At 43.7% G+C, this 21,874-nt stretch overlaps 1 protein-coding gene across 6 annotated transcripts in view; it reads right to left on the reverse strand.

Annotated features, from left to right (window-relative positions):
- Positions 1–5,316: 5,316 nt before the first annotated feature.
- Positions 5,317–21,874, reverse strand: part of LOC148019980 (ENHANCED DISEASE RESISTANCE protein (DUF1336)) — a 218,773-nt gene continuing 202,215 nt past the window's right edge. For 4 of the 6 annotated variants that reach the window (XM_087700217.1, XM_087700218.1, XM_087700214.1 and 1 more), the window contains 2 exons: positions 6,410–6,511; positions 5,320–6,327 (listed from right to left, as the gene is read on the reverse strand). In XM_087700217.1, coding sequence (XP_087556343.1) covers positions 6,238–6,327; positions 6,410–6,511 — 192 coding nt within the window. In that variant the 3' untranslated portion in view covers positions 5,320–6,237. Of the gene's footprint in view, positions 6,328–6,409; positions 6,512–21,874 lie in introns of all 6 variants that reach the window. The other 2 variants (XM_087700219.1, XM_087700215.1) reach the window with 2 other exon arrangements.

The raw sequence follows: 21,874 nt of genomic DNA on the forward strand, positions 1-21,874 counted from the left end.
CTAGTAAAGGTTCTTTGGTAACAAGTCAAAGAGAGGAGGGAGGGCACCAAAGATGTAGGTGAGTGTCCAAGAGGATGTATGCCACCAAATTGGAGATAAAATTAATCCAAATTAGAGTATGTGTATCATATGGGAGCTCTTTTGACATAAGCAGGAGATAGTGAATATGGTTTTTCCTGCACTACAAGCCATAGGCATTTTGGATAGGGAATTAAGAGAATGAAAATAAAAAATGGATCTTTAGCCCAAGGGCTTCACGACTTAGGGCAAGTGGCCATTGAGTATTATGTCACTCTACTAGGCTCAACAACTAGAGTTTATGAGAGATTGGATTGTTTGGTAGATCACTCAAAGAGTAGTCGTTGAGAGTAAGAGTAGACAAATGATGGCCCCCTTTTGAAAGGAGGAGCTTGGGGATGCTTTACTAGCCTTGCCTTGGGCAAGTGCCCAAGAATGATGGATTGGAGAAGGTGTTGTTTTCTAAGCTACTAGCATTTCATTATCATAAGGCTTCTTAGAGCATTCAAGGAGATTCTGGTATCAAGAGATACCAAAAAGGTTGTTTGAGGGATTGATTCACCTCATGTTGAAAGGTAGCAGAGTAATATTGAAGATCATTCATTGAAGATCAATTGTTTTTATTGGAACTATATATAAGATTCTTGCCAAAAAAATTTTAATCTCAAATTATCTCTTCTCATACCAAATATCATACAAGCTACTCAAGCATGGTTTGATCACATGAGCTAAGTATCCTAAACAATGTTCTTACCTTTTGAGAATCCATAACTCTTGCATGCTCTAGGAGATAAGTTATTTATTTCAATCAAATGGATAAGGAATGTTAGCATCTTACTATACTACTTTACAACTTCAAGAAGTCTTATGAGATAGAGTTGATTGAATGGGTTTTCCAGATAAATGGGTTAGAGGTGTAGTGGCCTCTATTTCTAAGCTCATAGCCAAGTCTTGATTGATAGTTCTAGAGATGAGAAATTTAACATTTTTAGGTCAATAGGGTGAGCCTATCCCCTATTTCTGTGGGCCATGAGCTCTTATCAAAGGGATAGATCTACAAGTACTTATTATATTAGGCTACCCATCCCAAAGTTTGAAGGGCTTTTGACCTTAGAGTTTACATGACACATCTATGCCTTTAGATGGAAATGAGAGGAACTTCAAAGTCTTTATAGTAGCTATGGAGACTTAATATAGAGCCTCATGAACTCTTATAGATTGTACAAGCCTATTGAATTTAGAGTTGTGATACTTAATAACCAAACTACATAGACCATATGAGAGTTAAAATTGGATCCCTCACATATCACTAAGATACCTTTGTTAAGATGTTGGTATTAACATTAACTCATAAAAACAACTAGCAAACTTATTCTTGACCATTAGGCAAACCTCATTGCATGTGGTATATTATTTATTGTTGGGCTTTCTCTAGATTATACATTGGCAAGTGAAGTGCCTCATCAAGAATTTGATTGATCAAGGCTAGATGGATGTCCAATGAGGGCTTAAGTAGCTTGAAATATTATTGTTTAACCTAGATTGTGGATAGTTTGAGGATCATAGACCCAAACAATCAGAGTAAAGCTTTGTTTGTGAAGCTGAATGTCAAAAGTCTTATTTTAGGAGTCAAGAAAAAGATTTTATTTTGGAGATTTGAATATATTGTTTTACTAATGTTGCCTTACTAATGAAGAGCAATGGTTGCCTATTATTCATTATATGATTCAAGCTAGAAGGCTTGGCAAAAGATCTAAGATCTAATTTACTACTACCATTCAAGCTTCCAAATTAGTGTTTGTGGGACTTTAGTAGATTTTCCCTTGCATCATTGAAGAGAAGAATGATGCAATCTCCTCTTTAGCCAATTAATTATAATAAAGAGGCCACACCATAAAAAAGGATATATGTTTACTGCAAAGCAAAGGAAGTGGAAAAAGAGGTATCAAGAAAAAAACGCAAGGCAAAAAAAAGGAAAAGGCGCCTTACAAGAGAGCGGACTCGAAAAAAATCTAAAATCATAGGAACAACCACCAAGAGTCCAAGGCGCAACCATGGAAGCTGCAAAAAAGCCAAAAGCAAGAAGGTGCACCTTTAAGTATAAAGGCATAGCCAAAATCTTTGCAAAAGAGCGCTAGGCTCCCTCTTGTGCAATTTGTAACCATGAACGGGCGGTAGGACTAAGCTAAGAAGTTAGGGCAAAGGGAAAAAGGGTCTAGGCTACGACCCACAGTGTCAAAAGGGAATGACCCCCCAAGGGAAAGAGGACATATATATAAGCCAAAAAGTTAATGGAAACTCTCATTCTTGGTGTGTGGCAAAAAGCTTATTCTTCTTCTCTTCTTCTTGCCTTCTTGTGTGCGCTTGAGTGAGGGAGTGTGAGAGAGTGAGAGAATAAGTGTGTGTGAGTGAGGGATCGAGGAGAAAAAACTCTCAATCTCCTCTTTTCATCTTCTTCTCTTCTCTTGTCTTGCGCGGCTATGGAGGATGAAGCTTGACGGAGAGAGATTGAGGTTGCTCAAGCTTGTATCAAGGATCGTAAAACTACCAATGTGCACGAGAGAGGAGGGTACTCGATCGGGCATCAAGGTAAGCTCACTACACTCCATAGGGGAAAGTTCCCTTTGTAGAGTTACTCCTACAATGGGGGAGTGGCTTGCCTTTGTAGAGCTAGACACTCTATCACATAGAAATAGAGTCTCTATAACATCAGAGAGACTGGTGACACAATAGAGTATTAAGGTGAGGATTCCCACAATGTGGAGGATTGATACAAATACCTCTCAAATATGAATTGGGCTCTTTAGCAAAAGAGACATTCTTGTTGCAACAGTCACTATGACTAGATAGAGAGAGACTTAACTATTTTAATATATGAGGATAATAGACTCAAGAGAGGATTTGAATTAATCAAAGTTTCAAAATGCTATCAATACAAGATTAATATTGTGGATCATTATGACATGACTTGTTATTTGGACTTGAAGTGTATGACTTACATGATGGATGATTGGAGTTATTGACTATAAAGGAAACCTCGTAAAGATTAGAGCAAAATCTTGCAAACAAGGTTTGAGACAAATCCCATTGTAAAGGTCCCCAAGAATGTCCCCTTTTTTACATACACAACTAGATTGGGAACATGATATGGATAAGCAAGATTAGAGTGATGCCATCAATGAGTGCACATTGGATGGCACAAGGCACCACATAACCTTTCTTACCTGCTTTTGAAGGAGTTTGGAGGATAGCTAGACCTAGAAAGACTTCATTGTTTTTATGATTAGTAGTGCACAAGAGCTTTGATAGTTGGCACTTAATAAATTATGGTGAGATCCAATCACTTGTGTTGATTGAAATGAGCCAAAAGAGACACAAACATTGTATATGGAATTGCTTGAGTACCTAAGAGGCATGGAAAAAAGTGATTACAATGGTGTTTCATGGATTAGCAATCTATAATTGTGACAGAAAATGGTTGCATGAGCCACATACTCCTAACTTGATATTAAGATACACAAGGAAGTCATGCCCATCTTATTTCAAGCCAAAACTTAAGCAAGGTTGCAATATTGAACTTTTCAAAGCCAATGTGGACTTAGAGACATTGCCACAAATGAAATCTAATAACTAAAATAATTGCTTGGTTAATCTAAACAATAAATAGTGATATTGTGGATCTACTGGATATATCCGCTGCAAAGACTCTCCGGGATTTGAAGATTACCCATACTCTGAAAGGGAGATGAAAGAGTATTTGAAATTGAGGTGGAGAAGAGATGCTTTTGTCGAAATCTAAAATTTTGACACTTCCACTATTGGCCACACATGGTTTAACACAATAGCTCTTAAATAAGCATAAAGTGGTAGGGTGACTAAGATGGAGGCAAATTACTTTTCTTAAGGTTTAAGATTTTGATACTTTAGACATTTTGATTGCCTACTCACTTGAACATCATAGTCTTTGTATTTAGTTTTCTTTTATCCCATAACAATGGACAAGCCTTCATTAGTTTTGCATGAAATTGATATTAAATACTATTGTTATTTTTACTCTCCATCTTTGGCAATGCTGATGTTATGATTCCTCATTTGACATGTATTACTCCATGTACACCTAGTGACGCACATTGATACATGATTCAATGTATTGACACATTCATACACAAAACTAGCAATAGTTGATAGCTTTTAATTCATTGCTTTAGACACATGACATAGACATTCAAATGCTCAAGGGTATATGCTAAGATAAGTTTTCTTCTTATCTACAATTGAACTATCCTCTTTCACTAGTGATGGAAATTTGCTTACTTGTAGGGTGGGCTGATGGACAATAGCCTTTTTGCAACCTTCTAAATGTTGGGTCTCTTTACTAGCATGGAAAAAAGAGGTGCATAACTTGTGTAAGTCAAATGTACTATCCAATGAAGTATTATGTCTTGTTGATGATTAAGGCTAATAAAAATTTGAAGTGAGGACATGTGGAAAGAAGACATGAGCACTTGGCTCAAATAGATGACAAGATTACCATGCTATGCACAAGAATCTCATTTTGCGATGTGGGGAAAGGAGCTCTTTTCCCTTGTTTTTCCTTGTAGTGTTCAACATCATGGGCTATTGCAAGGGAGGCGCCTCGTACCTAGCTAGGTGTACTTGGGGGTAGGGGCCTGCCAACCACACCTAGCTTGATATGCGGTGCTGGGAATTTGTCTAAAACTTATTGTAGAAACACTAGTAAGGTTTTTCAAAGACCTTAGAAATGATTTCAAGCGTTTTAGGAGTTCATAACCCCTAGTTATCTGGCGTTTCGTTTTACACTTGCAGAGTTAGTGTGCTGTCGTTAATGTATTTTATGTAATGATCTCCATGATGTTATCAGAATTCTTCTATATTAAAGGAATGCTCTCCGTCTATTTTTCACTCCTACTCTCGAATGAAAGGTCCTCGCCAAAGCCAGCAGACTCGCAGAGCCCTAATAGACAACTATGGAAGACTTCGCTCAGTTTTGTGGACTAATGAGAAAGCTTCAAAGATGGGAATTGCCAAGGTGATCATTGGTCATGATGAGACAAGGTTCGGAAAATGATTCTTCGTGCTAAAGCGCTTTTATTTTGAATATGCATAATCAAGCATAGTGCCATCATGGATTAATCAAGCACAGTAGAATCATGGATTAATCAAGCATAGTGGAATTCAAGGCTTACTGGTCATGAAACAATAACCAGTCACAATCATAAGCAAGTGGCATGAAACCGAGGTGAGTGGAATGTGATGATGTGCGGTATTCCTTAGAATTGAACCTGCTTGATAGGTTTGTGTCAAATTAGCTTGTCTGAAGTCATCAGTTTCATAAAGGGAATGACATGTGATCCTTGTTTAAACTCCAGGACCACTTCTTGTCACCATTGGTAGCATGGATAACTGGAGTGAGAAGTGTAATTTTCTGTCCCGCCAAAGGGTATTCAGATGCTTTGACCATGGTTTAGAAATGCAATGCACCAATTAAATTTTGAAAACCTTAGAAGGACATTTTTTCCTGGTCTGTGCATTTTGACAAAGCTGAACCAGATCTAGGATGAAGGAAGCTTATATTCTACCAAGAGCAAGGGGAAAGGAACAGGTCCCATACCAGGAAAAACCAGTTCATACTCTGGCTCTAGGAGGAAAACAAAAAAACATTTCCCAAACCCTTACAGAGCTGCTTTGCATTTTTTGTATTGCATTGGCATGCTTCAGTCCAAGGGGATTTATTAATAGAAATTTTATCTTCTCAGGACAAAAGAAAGCTAGCACAAGCAAGGGACTCCCAGACTACATTGTATGGAAACTGTTTGGCGAGGAGGAAATACATCGCATGAATTTAATAGTTATTGGCGTGCGTGAGTTTATTCAAACCCTTTATCAGCAAACCATTTCTTTGTGTTGGAGCTCTTTTCTGATGGCTACGTCTTTGTTTGATGTATCTTTAAGCTCTAAGCTTTCCGTGTTGATGCTCCTGATTCAGTAGTTCAATGAGGTGAACTCTTCAACTTCACCTCTTGGACAATACTGGATTTCCAATCGCCAAGACTCTTCAAATACATTTTGCAAGATTACATTATCAAGATTATATGCAGTATACATGCTGCTCAAAGAATATTGGCTTAAACCCAAAAAATCGTTGAACTTCTATAGCACAATTGAAAAAAATTGAAAGAATGGTGCTAGTTGGTAATTTTAGGCATATGGTGCTGCAGCTTCTAACTGGATCCGATTGATCCTTACTGTGCCCAAGAGGTACTCTGGAAGCTCCTTTTCATCCTTTCCCTGTCAAAGAGACCTGTCAGCCACCTATGCTTTCGAACAATTGCAAAATCTAATTACGATAATAAAACTCTAGATTGCTTACCTCTATGAGAACAGCCATGTCTACCACAATGCTAGTTACTTGTCCCAAAACAAGTTGTATAATACTCCTTGCTACCGATGATGAACCTATGTCCACATCAATCTGCATAAACCAGTGCCATTCAGCAAACCCATCTGCAAAAAGGAGTACCTTAACACACCATTGCCACTTCAGGTCAACATAAGCACACTCATGTGCTAACAGGATTCATGATCTAAATCACGTCCTAACACACATCACCCTTGATCCTTGGGCAAGAGCCACACTGGATTGGGGATGCTATGATAACAGGCCAAAATCAGAGTGGCAATGGGAGAGTCCACCTAGAACAGCCCAAGGGCAGGCACCACAGACACCACGGACAGTAATGCTAGTGATGTAAGATTTGCAAACCTAACAAGGCATGAGACAGGCGACCACTATATTTTATCACTGTGAAGAAAGGAAGTCTATATCAGTGTAAAACATGTAGTTCATAGAATATTATGATCAAAATCCATGCCATCTTTAAACCCACAAAAGGGTGTTAGGTCTAAAAGGCCTTTAATTTGTTCTCCCTTTATCCTCATATTTCCCAGAACTTTGCCTCAACTACTGCTTTTAGATAATCCTTTTCCCTATACCCTTCCATAGCTCTAGAAGGCTTGTTTATATCATAAATAAGTCCTAGCCTTGTGCTTTTGGGTGAAGCTCCCAGGTGAAAAAGAATTATCCTGAAGAAGTAGCATTCAAACAGTAATCTTGATGTATCTTGTTGCATAATTTGAACATGGTATCAGTCCAGGTTTTTAGAATTCTAGTGTTCATGACGTGAACAAATGCTCGTGTAACTAGGTCTCTCCCACAAATGTACTAATGCAGCCCTATTAATCTACTGCTATGCAGTTTCAGCTTATCTATAAGCCAGCAGCTATTTGAATCTGACCAATTTGCTGTATGAGAAAACCAATACTTGGTTTGACTCTCCTAACAGTTGTTGACATTTTTATTTACATTTTTAGAAGTGCTTTGCTTCTGAATCTCATATTTGAAAGTTTCATATTACACTGATCGAATCCTCCATTGGGACGTGGTCAGCACAGGACTTTTAGCAGCATTTCAAGAGATCATGGCATTAGGAGATATGCCGGAAAGGATGTCAGAGGGATTGATTCACCTCATCCCAAAAGGCAGTGGAGACAGACTGGAGATCACCCAGTGGAGACCAATCAGTTTGCTTGGAACAGTGTACAAAATCCTAGCCAAAATGATCAGCCTCAGACACTCTCCTGATGCTATGTTGGGATATAAAGGCCCGGTAACCTTCGTGTATAGCACATGCACATTGTACATGTGAACGCACCCTTTATGTGCCCTAAGTATAAATACATTTTATTCTTTGTGTACCAACACATTGTTGGTACACTCTTATCGTCTCGTACTTTCACTTTGCTCACTCTCTCAAGCCGTCACACTCACTCATTCACTCCTGCTCGAGCTACGTCCCTATGGCTTCCAACAACTGGTATCCTCAGGTCCCGCATGCTTCCCAAGATTGACAAGTTTGGTCTGACCTGACGGGATCAGCTGACAAGAGCTGGGTGCAGCTGTCAGGTCGACGTGAAGGACCAGGCGGGACCAAGGTCAGTTGAGGTGCTGAGCGTGTGGCGACCAGCAGGCAGTAGTCGCAGCATGGAGCAGGCAGCGCCAGCGAGCACAACGATTCACGCAGGCGACAGTCACAACGGCCTGCAGGGCGTAGGTGGGCACGACGGGCATGAGATGGGTGCGCGTGGCGATGGGTTCAGCTGGGCTGCCATCGGTCAGGCCATGTCGCGTGACTAATGCAAATCTAGCCAGAGAATTTGTGGCTTTTCCTAGATTTGATCCCATCTAGGTCTGACAGTAAATTCCGAGTCAAAAATTGCAGACATTGTGAGAGGTGACCCAAATTAATTTGGGGATTTTACCAAATTTGTCGGATTTTCGCTCTTCTAGGCAAAATTTCTTGACATTTGATCCTAGAAATTTGGGGCTTTTCATGTATTGGCAAAGCTTTACTCAGCTGGGTCAGATTGACTGACATTCATGCAAATTTGGACTTGAAATTTTGGGGATTTGCGCAGAATTTGGTAAATTTCTGCATCTTTTGCCCGTTTGTTGGCTGGTTCATGTACAAACAACAGAAATTTACTTCTCATTGAGAAAGAACAGCAGTGCATTTTGCTGGTACAGCTTGTGTTTTTTGCAGATTGGGGCATTTACTCTTGTGTTCGTGATAAAATGGCTGCAACTTCTTCCAGTTCAGACATCAAGAGTTTGATGGAGATCAAATGGTTTGATAGTCATGGCTTTGACCTTTGGAAAGACTGTATGCATGGCATTTTGTTCCTAAAGGATTGTGAGGATGCTTTGCAGGAAGATAAACCCGCACTAATGTCTGATGCAGATTGGGCCAGAGTGAATAAAAAGGATGTGTCTTACATAAAGATGGGTGTCACTGATGACATTAAGGGTTTAGACATTAAGGGCTTACATAAAGATGGGTGTGGGTGTCATTGCCCCCCCCCCCCCAGCTGTCATTCTCCTCCCCCCCCTCCGTACACATTTCAGTGCCAAGGCGGCCTAGCCGACAGGCCCACAGGTGGACGCCGACGGCTTTACTTGGGCCCAGAGATGACAGAGAGGGAGACGGCAGGGGGGGCGCAGCCAGCCTATCAGACCCGGCCTCGTCAATAGGGTGCAGGTGGGCGTGTGACGCTCCCTCAGCAGAGCACTCCACAGCCCCTCTTCTGTCCGTCTCACCCGACAGGACCGCAGCCCCCCACATCCTCCACTTGCGCCACAGACTGCCCCGCCTAAGTCCCCATAGTCGGCTAGGTGGAGTCTTGCTAGAGCGGCTGGATAGGTTTTATGTGGGAGAGTGGGGTGGCTCTCATGGAGGCCAAATTGAGTAGTTGGCAAGCACCATGTTGTTCGATCATTCCCGGGTTCTCTTGACGCTTGACCCCCTAGCATCTGCCCTAGACACACGATCCTGTGGGATCCCCGACTCGATCTATAGCAGGGAGGAGGTGACCAGACAGATAGAGCAGATTTGGACCAGAGAGTGGGACAAGAGGGACCGGATAGCAGAGGAGGTTGCAGAGGTCCTAGCCGAGTCGAGCAGAATCTGCTAAGAGGCAGCCATACAGACCAGGCAACCCTATTGGAAGGAAGAGAGAGCACTCCAGCGGGACCTTGCAGCCACGCAGAGATTATTGCAAGAGGCATCAAGGGATCCCACCCTCCACGCGTAGGAGGTGCGTGCGCGAGCAGCCATTGCTGGCCTAGAAGACCGGCGCTCAGAGTTCTCATTCCGAACCTCAACAGCCTTCTGGGCGCGGAAGGGGGACACGATGTGCAAGGAGTTCTTCTAGGTGCATCAGCCCCGCACCACTGGAGAGCAGATACGCAGCCTTTGGGATCAGTATGGGAGGACCCGTTCTAGCCCAGACGAGGTGATGGAGATTGCCACTGACTATTACATGAGCCTTTTCCAGCAGGAGATAGTTTCAGCTAGAGAGATAGAGATGTAGACAGCAGGTATGGGATCACATCCCATCCCTCGTCACAGAGGAGATGGGACACTCCCTCCTAGCCCCCTTCACGGAGAAGGAATTAGAGGAGGCTTTCCATACACAGGATGGGCAAAAATGCCCAGGGGAGGATGGCCTCTCAAAGGCCTTCTTCACTACCTACTGGGAAGTGATGAACGACCCCCTACTGAGGGCCTTCCAAGAGATTTTCACTTCAGGACAGATGCCAGGGAGTCTCTCACAAGCCTCATCAGTCTTCTCCCCAAAGGGGGAGACCGGTTGGAGCTCTCCCAGTGGAGATCGATCACCTTATTGCCAGTGGCCTATAAGGCACTGGCAAAGATGATTGGTAGGCGACTACGCCCCGTGCTTCTAGATATCATCCATGACACACAGACAGGCTTTGTCCAGGATAGAAGCATCCTTGACAATGTATTTACCTTCTTTGAGGCGACAGAGTGGGCTCAACACAGTGGGCAGAGACAAGTCGTACTACTCTTGGATTTCGAGAAAGCTTATAACACGGTGGATTGGGATTTCCTAGAGGGCACCATGGTGAGGTTGGGATTCCCCAGGCTTGGACTCGTGGGGTCTCTGCCCTGTACAGATCGGCCACCAGCAGGGTGCTCATAGGTGGAAGTCGAGAGGAGAAGTTTTGGCTGGAGAGGTCGGTTCGATAGGGCTGCCCCCTGGCCCCATACGTATTTCTACTCTTCACAGAGGCGATGTCTCACTTCCTCAGGTCACGTGAGTGGATTACGCGGCCTCCAACTTCCAGTGAGAGAGGAGATTGAGTTGCTAGACTGAGAGTACGTAGATGAGACAACCCTCTACATAGAGGACGATGAGTTGATGCTGGAGAGAGTAAGGCTGGCTCTTGACATGTTCTGCTCTGCAGCAAGAGCAAAAATCAACTGGCGAAAGTCTGTTGGTTTCCTCACAGACCTGCACTCCAACACGGAGTGGGGTGTTCACCTGGGATTCAGAGATGGGTGAGCAGAGGGCAGACCGTCTGGTACCTAGGATTTCAGGTGGGACTCGACATCACTCCTGCCCAGGAGTTTCTTATTGTCCTGGATTCTATTCGGAGGAAATTGACCTACTAGAGCATGGTTCGTCTCTCACTAGCCGGACGAGCCCTGGTGGTTAACCAAGTCCTCCTAGCGATGGCCTGGTACATCGCTTCGTGTTGGTGCTTTTCCTCATCGTGTGTGCAGCTTCGCCGTCTAGTGCGGAGCTTCCTTTGGTCAGGGTCTGATGGTTCTAGGGATTCCAGGGCCAAGGTGGCGTGGGCGACCATCATACGACATAGGTCAAAGGGAGGGCTTGGAATCATCAACCCAGAGTATCAGAGTATGGCCCTCTTGGGCAAGCTAGTTGTCCGTGGTCTCAAACCAGGCGGACAGACCTGGAAGGTTCTATTGCAGGAGGGCCTTCAGGACTGTAGACCGAGGCTTGGCGGGGAATGGAGGTTGTCCCTGAGATGGATGTTCACATCTGCCTAGATCACCCCTCCCAGATCACCTTTTCTTCGCATCTTACTCCACATGTGGCAGGGCCTCCAAGAGGCCCTACTCCAGAGGCCCCTAGGCTGTTAGGAGGAAATAGACTGTCAGTCGGTGATCTGGAACCCCCAGGCCAAAGATCGGGAAGGGGCACAGATAGGTAAACGCCCCCACATCTAGTGGATTGGGTGGAAGGCCGGCTCGGCCCGTACCATCAGGACATGGCGGGAGGTGTACAAGATGGCAGACAAGAAGGTGTTGCAGCAAGTATTAGGCTGCCAGAGAGGAGTGGAGGTGAGAAAAAGGGAGATAGACACAACAATACCTCCGGAGTGGCTTGCTCCCCTGATACGTGAGCCGATAGAACTCGGGGAGGTATGGGTAGCTAGGTTTTCGCCAGCAGGTATCCCCCTTCAGGTGGCAGGTAGAGTGGGTGGCGCCCCGCAAGGGACTTTCTTCATCGTTCAGGAGATGGGACGTCTGGCCCTTGACAGAGGGCAGCAAGCTGAGGGGAGTGCCGCCCTTTCGTGGAGGAGGATTTGGGTGGTGGGCCTTCAAGGGAAGACATGGCAACTGAACCCCTATGTTTTTTGGAAGGAGCTCAAGGAGTGGTGCCTTTGGATGTACGAGGGCAGACCACTTGATGAGTTGGAGTGAGATCCAGGAGAGTGGCTATGGCCGGCCTCTGCGGTCGCCAAGAAGCCACCCAGGTTCCTAGAGTACATTGCCAGGATAAGCAGACATGTACTGATGCAGGAGGAGATGGACTGGGCACTGTCATGTAGCAGAGACACTGGGTGGAGCATAGCATCATAGAGCCCTTCCGACGGACCTTCTGGAGCCGCCTATGGGATAGCTGGAGGCCGAGGAGGGTGTCGTACTTCTTATGGCTGGTGGCACATGGAGGCTTGGCGATGGGAAGTTGGCTTGCCCAGATGCAGGAGGGAGATTGTAAGCGTTGTATACAACAGCTTCTGGAAACCCCAAAGCACTGCCTTTGGTCATGTGAGGAGGCGCAGGTCGTGTGGAGAGGAACATGCCGCATCCTTCGCCGTATAACACCCAGCCTTGAATATATCTCATGGAGAGCTTTTTGTTGGTAGGCAGTTAGCTAGCGCCGTCACCTTTTGTATGAGGCCGAGATGCAAGACACGATATTCATTATCGAGGCAAGATTGTGCGCAGTGGTCGGTTTGGAGGCTCTACCCATCCGCCAGTTGCTGGAGTCCACAACAAACTGCTCGAAGGTATAGGAGATCATAGATAGTCTTATTGGATGGCATATCTGGAAGGCGCTGTGTCAAGAGGCCTTCGACGGAGAGAGACTTTCAGCACATGCGACCTTAGCAAAGCTCTCTGGATCTCCATTATCCACTCCCTCCACGGCCGATGAGACCAAGTGCACGGCGAGTCCAGGTCTCATCAGGAGCTCCGAGGTCACTTCATGCGCACTTGGGGCGGTTAGGGTCTATTCTTCGTGATGCAGGCAGGCAGCCCCAATTGGCGATATACACTTGCCCCTATCCTCCCAGACCACCTTGAGAGGCTTGTATACATGATGTATTAGTGACTTTGCATCAGCTCCAGCTAGTTTGTTGAGCATGAGCACTCTGTTGTAATCAGTTTTTTGAGTAATATAATCAGCCATATTTTACTTGCAAAAAAAAAAAGACACAGGTTATGCAATATAAGAGAAGCTGAAAACTACTTATGAGATCACCACACCTGTTAATCAAGTGCATTTAATGTGCAAGTTGGTGAATATGCGACTCGATGAGTCAAAGCCTGCAGCTGAGTACTTGAGTGCATTTACAGGGATTCTAAATTAGCTCAAAGATGCAAACTTGGCCTTTGATGATAAATTGAGGGCAATCTTTTTTATCATGACACTGCCGGACTCGTGGGAAACCTTGGTGGTTTCACTCAGCAATAATCCCAATCTCTCATATGATGGGGTGAGGGGTTCTATCTTGAATGAAGAAATTAGACGTATATCTAGTGAAGAAGGCAACAACTCAGCTTATAATGTAAGAGGCAGGGCTGAAAAGAAAAATACAAATGCAGGACACAGAAATAAGAGCAAGAGTAAAGGAAAAGATAAGAGTGACATTACTTGCTATCACTGTGGTCGAAGGGCCACAAGAAACCTGATTGCAAGTATTACAAGAAGGAACAAGAGAGAGAGAAAAATGCAGGAGATAAAAAGAAGGAAGAAAAGACAGATGCATCGGAGACAACCAAAGGCAAAGAGAAGGCCAATGTGGACTCTAGCCTGGTCATAGAAGAGCTTTCAAATACAAAGGCTGATGTATTATGTGCAATTGATTATGATGGCCTTGTATGTCACATGCAAGATATGCAGATTACCAAGGCTGATGTGATTGATGCACTCTTAATAGTTGATGATGATGTCACTCAAACTTGGATTGTAGACTCTGGTGCCTCTTTCCATGTAACTCCTTGCTTGGAGTGTTTTGCTATGTTCAATGCAGGCAGTTATGGAAAGGTGTATCTTGGAAATAACCATGCTTGCAGCATTGATGGGATTGACACTGTACACTTGTCTTTAGACAATGGTCAAGAGCTTGTGTTGAAAGATGCCAGATATGTGCCTGGCATTAAAAAGAGTTTACTATATGTTTGTGGAAAGTGAAAAAGGGTTCCATACTCATTGCTGATTGCAAAAGGAACCAAGAAGGGCACTTTGTATTGTTTGCATTGTAAAGCCTTGAATGGCAAGTTTCTGTATTGTTTGCACTGTAAAGCCTTGAATGGCAAGTTTCTTGCAGTTGCTGAAATTTGCAGCCACTTGGAGTTATGGCATAAGAGATTAGGCCATATGAGCCAAAAAGGACATGATGTCCTTACCTCTCTGAAGAGGGTTGATGGAAAAGGCTCTAAACTTGATTTTTGTAGTGAGTGTCAGTTTGGAAAGCGAATAAATTACTCTGGTGTCTCTCGTAAGTCCAATGTCTTGGACTTAGTGCATTTTGATGTATGTAGTATGCCCGTGAAATCATTGGGTGGTGCTGCATATTTTATCTCCTTTATTGATGATTGTTCCAAGAAGATTTGGGTGTATTTGCTGAAAAAGAAAAGTGAAATGTTTGCTGTTTTTAAAACTTTTCATGCATTTGTGACAACTCAAATAGGTAGAAAGCTAAAATGCTTGAGAACTGATAATGGGGGTGAGTTCACATCGACTGAATTCAAGTCCTTTTGTAACTTGCATGGCCCTTAAAAACGCGGTTCACATTTGCAATTGCTCTCCAAATAGGTCCTTAAATAATGGCATCCCTAAGGAGGTTTGGTCTGGCAGATCGGCCTCATATGACCATTTACGCATATTTAGTTGTGATGGTTTTGTACATGTTAGGGATGAGCTGAGGAACAAACTTAACCCAAAATCCACCAAAGGCATTTTCATGGGCTATGGTGATGAGGGTGAATTTGGCTACAGAGTGTGGTTACCTCAATCCAAGAAAATTATTTGCAGCCATAATGTTGTCTTTAATGAGGCAAAATTGCTGAAAGGCACCTTAGCCTCTAATGAAGATCCGAGAAAGGTGAAATTTTAGAGTTTGCAGCCACCCATTACTTCAGAAAATGAGCCTCAAGGTGCTGTACCACAGGCTGAAACTGATGATCAGCTGGTTTTTTTTGAGCCAGATGATGATGGAAAGCAAATAGAAGCACAAGGAGGTCATGCACAGCAAGATAGGCTTGCTGATTATGAAAATGTAGGTGCTGAAAATGAAAATGAAGGTGTTGTATGGCATGAATAGCATGCTGAAAATGGTTTACAGCAGCAAATGAATGCTGAAAATAATATACCTCCAGATGTAGACCCAATTCTTTCTAGAGGGCACCATGTTGAGGATGGGATTCCTAGAGTAGTGGATCAGAGGTGTATCAGCTCTTTATTCATTAGCTCACAGCCAGGTCCTCATTGGTGGGACCGAAGGTGCCAAATTCAATATTTAGAGGTCAATGAGACAAGGATGCCCCCTTGCACCCCTCCTTTTCTTATTTGTTGCAGAGACTATGAGCTCCTTCTTGAGGGATAGGAATACAAGTATTTGAGGCATCAGACTTCCCATTCCAAAGTTTGAGAAGTTGCTGGATGTAGAGTTTGCAAATGACACATCTGTTTGCCTGGATGGGGATGAGGAGAATTTTAGGGCCTTTGTAGCTACGATGGTCTCTGGCAGACCATTAGGAGCTCTTATTAACTGACACAAATGCTATGGATTCTGTGTTTGCAATACTCTCCAAATAGACTAGAAACCACATGTTCACTTGGGTCCCTCGTGGCACTTCTGTGAGATACTTGGGCTGCCATGTAGGCATTGATATTTCTTCAAAGTAGCAGCTGGCACCCTTATTACTTAGCATAAGACAAAAGCTACTGTATTGGAGCATAGCCAGACTATCACTAGTAGACAGGGTGGTAGTTGCAAATTAGGTTCTTTTAGCCACCATGTGGTACATAACTTCTTGTTGAGCCTTCTCTAGGTCATGCATTGGCCAAGTGAAGTGGCTAATTGGGAATTTCATTTGGTTAGGTGGATATGGTCGTCCTGCGAGGGCTAAGGTAGCTTGGGATGTTATCATCTAGCCTCAATCCAAGGGTGGTTTGGGGGTTAACCTAGATAGTTAGAGTAGAGCACCGTTGGTAACGCTCATTGTGAGCGGCCTTCTTCCGGGTGAGGAGCCATGGAAGAGGCTACTATTATGGAGATTAGAGAGGGTTGTTCCCGCTCATGTAGGGCCATGGCAGCCTCGCACACACTAGATATTTCAGCACATCCAACTATAGGACATGGGAACAGTTTTGAGGTCAGAGTTGCTACATCTATTATACATGCATGGAGATTAGTATCTACAGGACTTCATCAAATTGACCTAGCGAGTGTTGAAGAGAAGTTGAGATGGGCACTTCTTTTTAATTGGCTACTCACACCATTGGAGAGAGAACCCTCCTATCTTGGGGGAGGTTCTCTGCACAGGTAGCTTCTATAGTGGGGGAGTGGTTTGCCTTTCTGGAGCTGCCGGCCCATATACAAAGACAGAGACTTTGAGGCATCAAGGGGACCATAGTCATAATGGAGAACATCATGGAGGTGGTATCCCTTGAATGGAGGAATGACACAATGACAGATCAGACATGGATAGGGCTCTTTACCAGAGGAGAGATCCTTCTTGCAATGGTAGCCACCAGTGGGGATAGTGTGTTTACGTTTTCAGTAGAGATGGATGGAAAACTTAGGCGAGAGCATTTGGATCAGTTAGAGTTCACAGGATGCTCTCGGTAAAGGATTAGAGTTGTGGCTCATTGTGATAGAATTTGGTACTTAGACCCAAACCCTCAAACTTGCAAGGAAGATGGATGGAAACATTGGGCATATAGGAAGAGGTTCCTACAGAGGCTTCAGTGGAATCCTAGGAAGTGGGTATGGAGAGATGCAGTTGCAAAGACGCCTCGGGATGTCCCCTTCTTTGGCTATACCACTAGGTTGGGGAGGAGAATACAAACGAGCAGGACTGAGCAGTGCAAGTTGCAGCTGAGCACTGGGCTACGCAGGGTATATCACAGCCTTGGTAGACTTCTAGAGAAGATTGGAGGACAACTTTAGACCAAGAAAGGTTTCACTCTTTCTTTGGTTACTAGCATATAGGAGTTTAGCTTGGGTATGGTAGAGAACCTATTCCTTGTGCTAGATGTGGGCAACATGAGGAGACTTAGAGGCATTGCTTATGGGATTGGCCACTGGCTCAGGAGGTCCAAAGGAGAGCCCTTAGGATGGTGTTCTTGGCACTATAGATTCTATGATTGCTATGTGGGAGATAGTTGCATGGGTCACTGACAGAGGCCCAGCTTGTGGATATGAGGATATACAGGGGTGTCTGGCTTATCTCATCTCAGGACAGCTTGTGAGTAGGACTTTCATGCCAGATTTCTCATAGATATGGACTCAGGGACACAGTCACAGATGGGAGCTCATAGCTTGGTACATATCGACAGCTAGATGTAGCTGGAGGCTATTGATTTATTGGACATATCTACTGCAGAGACTCTTTCCAAGATCTGGACAGAGAAGACTGTGCATACTCTTCGTGGGAGATGGGAGAGAATATAGGGTGGCTCAGAGACTATGAGGAAGAGGAGAGATGCTTTTCTCAGGACATGGGATCCTTGCACATTTTTCCTCTTCCAGACCCACATAGTTTGGCATTATAGACCTTCCAACTGGCTATTCACTCAAGCTTTGTAACAGACTTCCCCTTGTTAGATAATTCTTGATATGGAAGTCCCTCACAGGGCTGCTTTGTAATTGGGTTTTTGCCTTGGGACAGTTTGTTCTGAGGTGTGTTAATAGAATTTTATTTTTCTCTGGGTAAAAAAGAACTATGCAGAACCTGTAGATGACCACTTCTCTACTTGTTTTCACTCATAATGGTTGATACCCAAACACTTAAGTGCCAAGCAATCTATCCAGCCCGTGGGCAGAACTGGTCCAACTAAAACCAGCAGAGATACAAGGTTGCCAATGTCGACCTCACAGGCTGGCATAACTTACAAGAAAAACAAAATGTTCACGATAGAACACACAACTTACACAAGTACAAGGAGCGTACATGGTTGGCATCCCGGTAGACAGCTTTGTTTGAGGAGAGAATTAATTTCATCTTAATAAATCAATTAAATAACAGGAGAGCACCAAAACTCATACAAATCTAGAGCCATAGACAGTAATATGGACACCTCATCAGTAGAGCTTATACAAAAAACTTAAAAGGCTTTGCAGAATAGGAATGAACATTCACGTGGAGCACACATGGTTGGCGTCCAGGTAGACAGGTTGGTTTGAGGAAAGAAACTTTACTTCATAATGATAAATCTTTTAATAGGAAAGCACCAAAGCTCTTACAAATGTACAGTCACAGACAAGTGATATGGACACCTCGTCACTAAAGTTTATACAAATGCAGAGCCATAGACAAGCATTATGGGCACCTCATCCTGAAAATCACTTAATCCAAGTGCTTCAATGCCAAGGGATGGCACTATTCTGATCCTCTAAAAAAACATCCCATGAACTCTAGTTGATCGGAGTCCTCACTCCTAAGTTTGCTGTTCTCCACTGTGAAAGAAAGACCCACTCTGTGCTCGTCACAGTCACCCCAACAAGATGTATCCTTCAGCAAAAAGACCAATCTATGTTCAAGAAGTGTGTCGATGACTGTCCGTCGCTCAGGCCCTCCAACACTCTATTGTGGACTTGGCTTGCTATTTGGGGAAGTAACTTGTGTGGACAACTTGCCACATGAAAGATGTGTCCTCCACCCCAAGTGTTACATACATTTAGGATGGGCACCTGCAGTATCAGTCACAGCCTCAGGTCATGGGTCACTTAATCGTAACACACTAAGGGCATTAGGGTTAGAGCAACTAAGACTGAAGTCCTATATATAGGACTTGAGGTCCACTTGTGCACATTCAATGTGTGATCACTGATCGGCATGGGATGCCAAATCTTGGGACACAATTGTGGCCCAATATGCTTCTTGACCAATACTTTGAGGTGAGCCTTTTTGGCTCTATGATATGGAGGTGACTATGATGTCCATTCCTTTATGGTCTTTGCAGGCACAACTTATGTTGTGTCTTGAGTGCAAGTTAGATCCTAGGTGGATGTTTTACTAATAACATTATTGGACATACAAGATGGGAGCTACAACATAGGTCACAACTTGGTCGTGAGTGACTTAATGCAAATGCGCTAAGGACACTCATGGGTTAGGGCTATTGAATCCTACAAATGGGACTCAAGGCTCGCTTGGGTAGATTCATTGGTGATCAGTCGCTCAGGCCCTCCAACACTCTATTGTGGACTTGGCTTGCTATTTGGGGAAGTAACTTGTGTGGACAACTTGCCACATGAAAGATGTGTCCTCCACCCCAAGTGTTACATACATTTAGGATGGGCACCTGCAGTATCAGTCACAGCCTCAGGTCATGGGTCACTTAATCGTAACACACTAAGGGCATTAGGGTTAGAGCAACTAAGACTGAAGTCCTATATATAGGACTTGAGGTCCACTTGTGCACATTCAATGTGTGATCACTGATCGGCATGGGATGCCAAATCTTGGGACACAATTGTGGCCCAATATGCTTCTTGACCAATACTTTGAGGTGAGCCTTTTTGGCTCTATGATATGGAGGTGACTATGATGTCCATTCCTTTATGGTCTTTGCAGGCACAACTTATGTTGTGTCTTGAGTGCAAGTTAGATCCTAGGTGGATGTTTTACTAATAACATTATTGGACATACAAGATGGGAGCTACAACATAGGTCACAACTTGGTCGTGAGTGACTTAATGCAAATGCGCTAAGGACACTCATGGGTTAGGGCTATTGAATCCTACAAATGGGACTCAAGGCTCGCTTGGGTAGATTCATTGTGTGATCACCCTGCTTGCACTTTTTGTCTAATGGTTGTCATGTTTGCACATTGGGACGGTGTGAGTTGGTGGTATGGGATGTAGTCCCTTAGGACACAAATGTGGTGCAGTACCCTGCTAGTCCCAAGTTTGGGGTGAGCTTGTTTGGTTCTACAGTTGAGAGGGGAGTCTAATATCCATTTCCATATGGTCTCTATGTAGTGGGTATGGCTTGTGTCTCTTGCTCCCAAGTTGGATCCTAAGTGGACATTTCATTCATATTAGAGCATCAATTTACTCTTTTGCACAAGCTTCAATGGGATGCACACAATTGTTCACTCAAGGGACCATGACGGTCTGCACCTAATGGGTTTGCTTTCATCTCAAATAGGGTATGGGATGCTACTAGCACCATCAATTTCTTAGACATGCATCAACCATTGGGGCATTAGGAGCTACCACTCCATGGCCATCATAGATCATCGTTGAGAGACTTTGCATGCGCATGTAAAGTCTGGAAGTATAACTCTGTCATATTTTTAACTGTGTGACAAGAGAGCTTGTGGTCTCAAATGTAGGTCATCTCATGGGCTACGCATTGATACCCTTTGATCCATGATCTGGACTCTCTAGGCATTTAAACTAATATAGTTGTTCCCCGTAGTGTCCTAGGCACTAAGTAACACTAGGGTTAGGGTTTCCTATGACAATCACGCTGTTTGGGGTTTCATTTTATTATAAAAGGACATTTTGTGTGTCATTAGCACATAAGTGTGGCATTTTCATTGTAATTGTCTTGAGCATTGTATCCTCTCACTCATTAATACATCGCTTCTCATTTGTCATTGAGTGGTGTTGTGCATCAATTAATTCTCTCCTTCTCATTTATTTTTTTAAAAACTAATCGTGCAATTACTCCACACATGGGCCAACAATGGTATTGGAGCGGCTTACCTCCATCGCCATTGCTCACAACCACCTTCGTAACTATTGCCATTGAGCATCACACCTTGTCCTAGTGCCCTCAAGCCATTGCCCTTACACTAGCTCTATTTTCTTTATTGGCGATTACACTCCATGCTGCCATCTTTGCCCGCCATCCATTGCCAAACATAGTTAGCCAACCCCTTTGTGCCACAATAGTCGTTGCTCATATTGAGATTGCTCATCACCACCTAAGACACACCTGTTGAAGTATGCCAGCATAGTTTGAATCTGTCACCTCCTGTGGCCGTCGAATTGTTTAATAGTGCTGCCTGCAACCAAAAGAGTCATTGCTATAATGTTTCTCAACATGCAATGCGGTCTATCTCAGCTGTCAATGGTCCCACGTATTGCCACTCCTAGTTTTGACTTTTGACACACCTACCCTTGTGTTGAGCTACCGCCACCCTGGTCACTCCTACCTTGTGACGTGACCAATAGACATGTATACTGCATCCAATTGCCACTTTCAACCAGCTGAGAGGCTTGGACTTGCCACCTCACTGTTCGTCAATTTTAACCCAACCAGCACACTGCCTCTTCATGCTTGCCACGACGAACACGTCAACTAACATCCTTTTCAACTTGGTCCCTTGTATTTTGTTTGCCGACACATTGACTTTTATTTTAGAAAACAATTATTCTTTTATCTCTCATCTACTATTTCTTGTTTTCACACAATTTAAGCCTCAGTTCACACACAAGCCCCTTCCCAAGCACAAGTTAGAGCCTTTTCACATATTTTACTCAAATTGTGCCCAATCTTCATGGAAATTTGGGCCTTCCATCAAGTTCCCCAAATTCATCATCAAATTGAAGAAATTTGTCATTGCTCATCATCAATTTGGGGATTTCATCATCTGTCTATAATTTCACTCTAGTTACGCAACTAAATTTTGGGTTTTTCTAAAATTGGACATGCTTAATCGAAATTGAGGTTCAATTCATCAACACCACCGCATTCGGCAT

The sequence above is a fragment of the Lygodium microphyllum genome, chromosome 19 (genome assembly GCF_053477565.2).
Source record: "Lygodium microphyllum isolate KBCC chromosome 19, Lygodium_microphyllum_v1.1.10, whole genome shotgun sequence".
NCBI classification, from domain to species: Eukaryota; Viridiplantae; Streptophyta; class Polypodiopsida; order Schizaeales; family Lygodiaceae; genus Lygodium; species Lygodium microphyllum.